This window comes from Columba livia, chromosome 5 (genome assembly GCF_036013475.1).
Source record: "Columba livia isolate bColLiv1 breed racing homer chromosome 5, bColLiv1.pat.W.v2, whole genome shotgun sequence".
In the NCBI taxonomy this organism is placed as follows: domain Eukaryota; kingdom Metazoa; phylum Chordata; class Aves; order Columbiformes; family Columbidae; genus Columba; species Columba livia.
The window spans coordinates 61142323-61152700 of NC_088606.1; the positions used below are offsets into that span (position 1 = coordinate 61142323).

At 42.4% G+C, this 10378-nt stretch overlaps 1 protein-coding gene across 8 annotated transcripts in view; it reads left to right on the top strand.

The window, feature by feature from the left end:
- The window catches only part of WT1 (WT1 transcription factor), a 67105-nt gene extending 59063 nt beyond the window's left edge, over positions 1-8042 (top strand). For 5 of the 8 annotated variants that reach the window (XM_065065377.1, XM_065065374.1, XM_065065371.1 and 2 more), the window contains exons 8-9: positions 923-1015; positions 4466-5807. In XM_065065377.1, coding sequence (XP_064921449.1) covers positions 923-1015; positions 4466-4587 — 215 coding nt within the window. In that variant the 3' untranslated portion in view covers positions 4588-5807. Of the gene's footprint in view, positions 1-922; positions 1016-4465; positions 5808-5902 lie in introns of those variants that run through there. The other 3 variants (XM_065065372.1, XM_065065373.1, XM_021301330.2) reach the window with 3 other exon arrangements.
- The last annotated feature ends 2336 nt before the right edge of the window (positions 8043-10378 follow it).

A 10378-nucleotide genomic window follows, 5' to 3' on the forward strand; every position in this document is an offset into this window, starting at 1 on the left:
GCCAAAACTGCTTGTGAGTCCAGTCCAAATTCAGCAAGTTGGTTTTTGTGGACATGCCATTTTCTAGAAATGTCAAAATGGCCCATTTCAGCATTTCAGGAATTCTTAGAGGTCCAGATTAGATTGACAGGGGATAGAGCTGGTCTTCTGAAAGCCACAGAAGAGGAGCTGGTGGTGACTCCAGCCTCCTGGCTGGGAGTGGGACATGAGAAGGGCTGCAGAGTCCCTCTCTGTGACTGAATGCCTGCAAGAAATTGCATTGGGGTCTCTTGTTTCTCAGGGAGCAGCCTGACAATTGGTTTACTCATTATTCTGTGGTGGATTTCTGCCTGATACTTTTCTTGCTCAAAGTGTCCTGCCCCACTTATATGGTGTTATGGAGAGATGCAGGAAATGTCTGAAAGCTGGTGGTAAAAGTACTGTCTTGGGATGATACATTTTTAGCAACTGCATGCTAGAACATATCTCTGTTAAGCAGTCCCCAAGACTTAGTATCAGTGTGTAAAGTAAGCAGCAGAAGTGTAAATTAAGCTAAGCCTACTTGGAGTATATTAAAATACATCTCTGCACCTCTGTTCTTCTCATGTCACATTTGCTTGTACACAATGCTGATAGAGCCATGCCACAGGATCAGGATTAAGAAAGTTTGCAGATGCTCCTCAGTGCACGGGTGTGAGTGGGTGTTTGTTTCTGCTGGTGCTGTTTGGTGCCACAGGCCCAGACATGGGAGAGGAGGTTGCAAAGGGGTGGCAGCTCATTTGTGGCTTCCTGCTCTGTGTGGGCACCAAGCTGGGAGGAGCAGTTACAGTAACTAGTACAAAAAATCCAGACTTTAGAAAATTCAGAAATAGCTGATTTCATTCACCCTTCCAAAAGGCACTGGGATATAAGAATAGACTCTTTTTTTTTGGTGTCTTTTCAGGTGTGAAGCCCTTCCAGTGTAAAACCTGTCAGAGAAAGTTCTCCAGATCTGATCATCTGAAGACTCATACCAGGACTCATACAGGTAAAACAAGTGCGTAAACTTTTCTTCACATTTATATTTCATTATTTTTAAAGTTTAAATCAATGTTGTTGTAAATTCTATGATTAGAAGGACTTTGACCCAGATTTAAATATTCGAAAAAACAGCAAGAATTTCAGAGCGTGCTGATTTTTCACTGTGACCAAATTCCCCAAGTGTCATAGTCACTTTTCACAAAGGGATTTAGGTGATTTTGGAAACTACGCTTTCCTTCTCCATGTTTAAAGAAATATCAGCTTGGCAAAATACATTTTGTCAGCTATTGTGAAATGAACATCATGGTCTCAGCCCACAAATGTCAAGTTGATCTACTGCCTTCACTGAAAAAAACCCCTGCGAGATAGAAATTTTAATTCTAGCTTCAGACGAAGGTCTGTAATCTAAAGTATTCGTGCCTACTCGTGCTTCTCCTAAGTGTCAGTTGAGCCTAATGCAGCATAGCACGGCAAAGCTCTTGCTGTTGCTGCTTGTGCTGTAATCTCTACAGAAGATAAAAGGAGCGCCTTTTGCAAACTCACACTGACAGACTCTAAAGTAAAAGCTTACTCAAATATTCAAGGACCTTTTTGTAGAAACCATAGTATTTCATATAAATACAGGGGAAAAAAAAATAGGAGGCCATTTTAGTCTACTCTGCTCTCACGTTAATGTAAACACCATTAAGGAGCAACTACAACCTCTATATTTTAGCTACAAGTTTTAGAAATATTCCTATGAACCAACACTTTCTCTTCCATTCCGCTGCATATGCAGTATTTTTACTAAATAATTGTTTACCGAGCACTTCGACATGTTCTTTGATGTCACAGTGTTTCCTATACTGGCGTTAACCTTTTAAATTCAGTCTCTGTACAGATGGACAAGGAGCCTGCAAATCTTTTTCTCCCTGCTAAGGAGTCTTTTTTCTCTTCCGGACCATAAAAAGACATATTTAAGATGTGCAAAAATAAAAAGGCAATTTTAATAAAGGAAACGATCCACCTGAGAATATTGGCATTTTCTGTGGCACCGGCCAAAGAAATGCTTCAAGTAATGTCCATATCTGCGCTTGCAATGTGCACATGGTAAAGGGCATGGCTGTGTTACTGGGTTCTCCCCATGCTGAGCTGCAGGGTCTGTGGGCATTTGCATGAAGAAAGGTATTTTCTTACTCACCAAGAGGTAACGTTATGGTAGAAACAAAGTGGCAAGTGGTTGTCACATTCCAACAAGTCAGGATAAACTACATTCTCCATCACATTTCATTGCTAACTGATCTACTAATTCATGACTTTCATGACCCCAGTCACTTTTTCTCCTGGATAAGCTAAATCAGTGAAGAACTCGCTCTCCTTTTCCTAGTGAAACTCATCTCCTGGTGTTGGTTCTTCCTTGCTGCCGGTGATCCAAGCCCACGCTGCACTCATTGCTGAGAGCAGCCTCACAGCACAGGCTCGGGTGGGTTTGCCACCCGCCCCCGGCTCTGGTTCAGTGCGAGTTCCGCAGCCCAGCTGCGTGTTGCTGAGATGATGCTCCTGTCGGTGGTTTTGGATGTGTCATGCTTTGACTGTAAAATACATGTATCCTGGCGGGAATGAGCACGAGTGGTGGGTGGGGATTTTTCATCTCCATCCTGCCCTGGAGTTTCATTCCTCTCTCTTTCTTGTGCCCCCTAAGTTTTGCAACAAAACACCTAATACAAGTTAACTTGCTCCATGTTAAATCTTGATGAGGCAAAGCACAGGTGACTTCTCTCTAAGTCCATCCTCATTTTAAGTCAGTTGCCAAACTATTTGTTAAGCTACAAATTCAGGGTTTCTCCCTTCCGCAAGCAATTTTACTGTGACAGCAATATTTGCTGTAGAAAGCAAAATATGAATCAAAGGAAAACTCTACACTTTAGCAATGGAAATGTGATTCCTGATATCTGTACAATGAAGCTGTACAAAGTATTTTGTGCCCAGCCTGGAACTAGTAGAGATTGCAGCCCCCTGTTACGGGAGGACAACCAGAATGGCTTGTGAAACACCAAAACCACGTGGCTCTTACTGTGGTAATTCAGTGAAAAACTGACCAGTAAGAGGGAACTCACATCAGTCTACAGAATGGTTATGGTAATGCCACTGAGATGAAAGAAGACCACTTTACACAATCCGTGATTTTTATTAGTAGCTCTGACCACATCAGTTTTGTCCCATACTGTTTTATGCACTCATGTGAAATAGTTGATGCTTTTGCCAGCATGCATGTTAAGTACATAAAGCAGACTTTTACCGCCCTCCTCTCAGCCCTTTTGTATATATTGCATGAGACTTTGCAAACAGAAATACACAATATTTATCCCCTTTTGGCTGAATTCAGATGTTTGTGAAATGCACAGTGTGAGGCAAAGAAGAGAAGATGTCTGGGTGAGCTCGTACCACCCCAGTGTGTCTTGAACTGGAGAGTGTGAGGTGTGTGCACAGCACTGAAGAGCCCAGTCCCAGAGCTGACCCTATTTTAAAGTATTGCATCTACTTTGGGGAGAAAAAAGAAAATGCAATTCTAAAAGAAACATGAGTCACCAGGCACTGCTCTGAGCTAATGAAAGCATTCCATCAGCATTCCTGCGGCATCAGAAACATGGCCTGAAATTCCACTTACCCTTTGTAGGAAATTGAGAGACTAGATTAAACTATAAAAAGTTGATGGCATTTCTTGTTAAAATTGAATGTGCTTTGCTTGGGGTCATTTTTAGTGAATATGATGTTCATGGGGGTGTTAGAAATATCTTGATTATTTTGAGCCTTTAATATCTGCCATAGATGTGAATCACAGAATCATAGAATACCAGATTGGACCTCAAGGATCATCTGGTCCAAACTTTCTTGGCAAAACCTACTTTATTTAGACAGTAGCGGGAACCTAAACTTTCAGTCTGGCTCAGCAGACTTCATGCTGAACTCTCTTGCTTCTACCATATTCACTTACACTCACCAGTTTCAAAGAACTTCAGCCAAAACTCATTGAACTTGCTGGAAAAAACTCTCCTTGACTTGAGGTCAAGCTCTAAATTGTCACTGACGATTTTCACTGTGACCAAACAGCTTGTCTGCACCGCGGTCCAAGGTGTGGTTGAAGCTTATGTGAATGCCGGAGTGACTTTTAGACTATATCATTCGAGAGCTGAGAGCAGCATAAACGTGGCAACGCAGTGTTCAGTAAGGGCCTGTCTTCAGGAACGAATCGCTGCAAAATGTTCTAGTTGTCTGCAAAGGCTCTCGTGAAAGATCAGCTGAGGGAGGTGTAGGAAAGCCCTGAGCAGGACCTGAGGACTCTCCCGCACCCTTTCAGGACAGCCCCGATGCCTTTTCTCCTGACAGGGGCTCTGCCTGGCTCCCCACTGCCCTGCAGAAAGAAAACAAATCGCAGTGTCTCAGGCAAGCTGTATACCCCCTTAATAACAGGGTGTTTTGTTAACAGGTGAAAAGCCTTTCAGTTGCCGGTGGCCCAGCTGTCAAAAAAAATTTGCCAGGTCTGATGAACTAGTTCGTCATCACAACATGCACCAGAGGAACATGACTAAGCTGCAGCTGGCCCTTTAGGCAGTTCAAACAAGTGAATAAACCAGATGGGACATTATGAGCTACTGCAAACTTTCTCAGCCATCTTCGATCACCTCTGTCAGAAAGCTGCAGCTGTCTTCGCATCCCATTTGACACAAGTTAACTAAACCGTAGGATTCTGCTCAACCTTGTCTTCCATTTGGACTTACCCAAGCTCCTATTCAATAAGCTCAAGAGATTTTTACCTGTAATTTTGTTAAAAAGTGAGCAAGATTGCCACAGTTTCAAGATTACTATAAACTCTGCTTACCTTCCACGTCTGTCTCCAATTTTCTGGTTTAATTTTCACTTGAACTTTTCTAGGTACAAACTGTTGTACCTTTTCAAGCCCTGCAGTGGGTAGGGCGAGCTGCACGCTTGCTTCATTTGTGCATATGCCGAGGTTTCCAAATGCTAGTACAGCTGTCCTCACCTAAGAGATGGAACAATCACCTGAGACACTTTTGGTAAACTTTGTACTCGTACTGCCAAAGGGCGACCTTTTAAAGTTGCAAGCTCTGCTTTTGAGTCTCACAAATCAAACCTTTTTCTAGAGGATGTATTTCTAGAGCATCTAAAGCTAGATGAATCAGAGCCTCTCTGTACAGAAAAGAAGAATCTTACCATTAAGTTAACTTGTTTTTTAAATAATCACGTTATTGATCCCCCCAAATGGTTTTGTTTGTCAATTAACTCTCTACCTTTATCTCTCTCTTTTTAATGTATTGGTTTAAATTTATTCTATCATGAGATGCATAGATCTTCTTTACAAAAAACTAATTCCAATCATTGTAGACATTTGGGATTTGTTTACAATGTAAAGCCACACTGGTTATGTGGCTAGCAAGCTGTATAAACTTAAAACTGAACTTTTAATGGGGCTGGTCCAGGATCTCCATTAACAGATTACTCTTAAGATAAGTAACTTAAAAAGACTCTTTGTCAAGTATATGTGAAAAAGACATTATTAGTGTAAGGAAATATATTGTTTCAGGGTTTTGGGAGGAGGGGTTTATTATTTACTTTTAATTGCTTGAAATTGTGTGTATATATATATCTGATAATGTATTGCTCTTAGACATCTGAAATTAGAAAGTGTATAAATATTAGATGCATCACTGTTCTGATGTTGTTGCTGTTACAAACTATTGATAACACTAAGAATGTAACCTGCATTTTTCACTGAGCTTTCAATTAAAGCCCATTCAAAGAGAAACAAATGAGAGTCCAACAGATGTCTTGTTTCATGTCTGGTATTAAATTTCAAATGCCCTGTCCAATAGTATCCATTTTTTTTTTTTTTCTGTATATAAAGGTACCACCAGCACTGATGACCACTAGTTAACCTGTCCAGGTCTTGACCACAATTTATCCATCTCACTTGGGAATCATACTGGCAGCAGAAAACAGTGTCAAGTTTCATATTGCGCTATAAAACAGTTGCTTCAATTGTTCGTCTTCTTACCACACTATTCCTTTTCTTTCGACCTGTAAGATTTGTATAAGAACTTTGTAGAACAGTAAAATCCAGTTAATAAATTGCTGTACTGGCCTTCTGTAGAACTGCGCTGAGACCATAAGCACAGATAACTTCTTAGATTAGGATGTCATAGACTGACTTTTAAGTAAAAGTTAACTTAGAGTTGGGGTGGCTTAAATCAGTTCAGCAGGTTGAAAAAGACAGTCTTTCTTAGATGATGAAGTGTGAAAATGAAGATAAAAAAATATTACTGTTTCTTTGTCATACTGCCTACTTTTCTTTGGAAGTAAGTACAGCCTGCCTCAGCGCCCTTTGACCTTGCAAAATATTTGTATCTCTTTAGCAAAAATCTTTAATGTATCTTGCCAAGCTTTTTTCTCTAATGTACACAATGGAGTTCTATGATGGGTTGAGCTTTCTCTCTTAAAGTGCAGCTGCATCGTCAAGAAAACTCAACAGTTAATTCTTCAAGTCCTCTTTTTCGCATGGGTATTGCATCACTGTTAATTACTGTTGGGGTACTGTGACTCATTTGTATCAGTCAACTTTATCTTTTCCTGCCAAAAGACAGTATCTCTCTGGAGAAACTCATAACAAGTGTGGCAAACATCAAATATTTGGAGCGAATGGTGTACATAAAACTGCACAGAATTGAAAAATAAAGCAACTCCTCCTGCTTTCTGGAGAGAAAAGTTCAGTCGCAGTAACAATGTCCTTTGATTTACCCAGCAGTCTTCTGCAACTACAAAACAGTCTGTTTTTCAGTCTGCACCCAAAATAGAGAGCTGCCACGAGTGTTTATACTGAAAGCCAGAGAAAGAAAAATCAGCCTCCAGTTGTGCCTGTGTTAGTCAAATATAAATAAAACTATCTTTTGTGAAATACAACCAAAACTCCACTACAGCGCAGGCCAGACTTCCAGTGACCTGTAAATAACTACAGCCGTGGTTTTGCTGCTTAGTGAATTGCATGTCAAGTAAGAATGGTAGATGGCTACAAAACATGGAGCGTGGGTGGGTGAGTGACAGAGCATGTCATTTTGCTTCTGCTGTTGCCACTTTTTCAAGGAAAGTACGTATTGCTATTCTGATGTTTGATGGCTTGTTGCGTCCCCCAGCCCGCTGAGCTCAGTGAAGACAATGGTAAATGTTCACGATTTTTTTAAAATTATTTTTTATTCCTAGTTATTTTACAGTCTTTGTCATGGGAGACATTTTATGTCCCTCCTTTTCATTTCCCTGTTTTCAGGATTCTATCAGCAAGGTAAGCCACCTTTATTGAAGTGCTTTACTACACGAATTTCTCAGAAGCAGCCCCCAGACGCTGGTTCTTGCAGCGTGCAATTCCTCATTTTGCAGCAAGCAGAAAGTGCTCAGCAGGCTGAGTTTCTGTGAGCTTGACCTCCATATGAAAGATGAGGGGGCTGCACTCTATTATATCTTACAAGTATCCTTAGCTCTCTGGAAAATTTTCAATCCCACGATTAATTGAGCAAATCTTTTATGCCTCTTCCCTCTCTTCTCAAACTGAAAATAGTGACCGGTGTTGTTTTGGCTGATGGTTAATGTCTTACTGTGACTGGCATACTTTTCCTGTCCTGTAGCATCCCCAGCCCTCCAGAATGGAGAATGTTAATTACATAGATAACACTTCTACATTTTCTTGTTGCTTCATGATGTACAAGATGTGTTGAGTAGGAAAGGGAACGTGTTCTCTTCTCTCTCTGATGGTGTCAGCCGAGATTCAAGGGTTCACTTGCACCAGTTTTTTAAAGGTAGGTGAATCCAGCTAAGTGCCCCTTCTCCTTCAGGAAAACATGAGAGCTAACATGCTTAAATTGTAACCATATGATCGTACATTTGGTGCATGTCATACTATTTAAGGGTGCTGTATAGACTAAAGGGTGCTGTATAGACTAAACAAGAGGTACAAAGATGTTGTTTTGCTGCAGTTAAACAACCGATCCGAAGGCACTCAGTCCGTCCTTCAGACAGGTGCCGATCCCTGTGAGGGGTGGGGGGACTTGCACAGAAGCAGCTTTTTGCTTCTCCTTCCGTGGTGAGTTAGGTGAGTTCATTTCAGAAGCCACTCCAACCAGGCCTATCTGTTTCAGGATGTCAGTAGGATTCATTTCACTGTTCCACCAACCAGCCTTACAACAAGTGGGAACCATTCCTGAAGATGCAGGTAGGTGCTTTAAACCAGTGTTTCTTCCTCCTTCCCTTTCCCCTGACAGGCACTGAGAAAACCCTGTCACCCACCTGTCCTGTGCAGTCTTTTCCCATCGTCAATATGACCTGACAGCAAATCCAATATGGTTAAGCAAGCTGCCACCAGCACTTTCTTCAAAAGCCCAGCGGGGCTTTGGAGTGGATCGAGGGGCTCCGAGAAGGTGCCGGCAGCCCCACACCTTGGAGCAGCCTGGACCTGGCGTGAGGTGGGTACACCAAGGCAACCAGAGGTACGTGGCCAGGGGACATGCAGAAGTTCTGCTGCTCAGTCCTGCTTCAGCCCTGTTTGTACCTTCCCCGTGTGGCAGGGGGATCACTCAGCTTTTCGGCTGGGGAACTCCTCCTTGCCTGGGGAAAATCATCCTCTCCCCTTCTTCCTCTCCAATTAACAAAAAGGTAATTAAAGACAGTGTGTGCAGTTCAGAATTACACTAATGGACAAGAAAACCCAGCTGCAATATTTGGGAAGATCCAATAAAAGATTCATTAGGATTCTTTTAGCTATTGTAAGTCCTGGTGACACAAAGGACCCTAATGAAACAGAAGACCTGGTCACAACAGTGATGAGTTTAAAAAAAAACCCAAACCCACATCCCAACCCCACTGACACCATTCTAAAAATTAGACAATTAAGAGTAAAACCAGGAATGTAGCCAGAACTATTCCACCTCAAATAATAAACACAAGGATAAGTTGCCAAGTGAGGTCAAAGCAGCAAATGGTAAAGTGAGTTTAAGAGACAGCTAGACACTTTTATGGGGAGAGAGGGGATTGAAGGATACAGTGACAAAACCAGGGGTAGAGCTGAGATAAACCCAGAGGACAGGCACAGTGGGCCAATAGCCCCCCAGTGCTCCAAGCCCCGGCTGCTCGGGAGAGGAGCAGAGCAGCTCTTGTTGGGGGAGACTCATGGGGCTGTCGGCAGCGCCCCGTGGGGGACGAAGGGAAACGGCCAGGAGGGTTTGGAAGGAGGACGAGCCCGGCAGACAGAAGCGGGTGTGCTCACAGATGCACCCATTGTAAGTGCTGCCCTTGGTTTCAACAGTGAGGTGTCCTGACAGACTTGCTAATAACTAGGTTTTTGAAGAACTTCTACCCAAGCTGCTTGTCCTCTTGCAAGTTAACAATGCAAAGCACAGAAAGAGACACCCTCTCAAAAAAAAAACAACCCAGGAAGAAAACACTGGTTTGTTTGTTTGTTTGTTTTTTGCATTTGTCATGAAAGACGACTTGTAAAATAGGAAAGAACAGGGTTGGGTGGAATATGATTCAAATGAGGCAAAGACAAAATATAAAAAGGGTTGTGTTCTTCTCTGGTTGTACAAAGCTGTGCATACTTTCACGTTGTCTGCACAGCCTGCGTCGATTCCCATAAAAAAAGCTGGCAGAACTTCCGTGGCTTCAAATAGCAGCGTGATGAAGCCTGGTTTTAAGTGCTGTGCTGGGCTGTCTCTGCGCTGATGAGCAGACGTGGCTCCATCAGGACAGTACAGTTCTTAAGTGATGGTGGTGATGGAACCAGGACCAGCAAGGCCTCTGGAAATAAGCCAGAGCATCCAATAAAGTGCAGTTTTCTATATAGACTGCAATCCAAACACAGATGCCACCTTGCGCTGCTAAAAATGTTAGCTTTGACACCTCAAAGGACTCTGGGCAGTGAGGATGGGCTGAAAGAAGGTGTTCTCCCGGAAGCCACATGTAACATGGACAGATCTTGTGGCAGGTGCTGTGGGAACACTGAGTAGCAAGAAGACTCTGCCCTGAAGAGGTTGCAAGCCCCAGATAAGGCTTCAAAAGACAGGTGTTTAAAGGCATTGAAAATCTTGAATGAGAAAGTATAGTCCCAGGCAGGGCTTTTCTATTCCTGATGACTAAGTGCCTATCCCCTAGGTATAAAAATAATTTAGTGGCATCACTGGTTTTTTATGTGAATCAGGCCAGTTATGTTCTGATGAACTCTGGCAGAACCAAGATCTTAATCTGCAAAAATAAGCTGAGCTGTCATGGAAAGACCTGGCTGATCATCCTGACTTGAATGACTAGGTGATATATCTAATACAAAACTAGTTGCCCTCCCCCA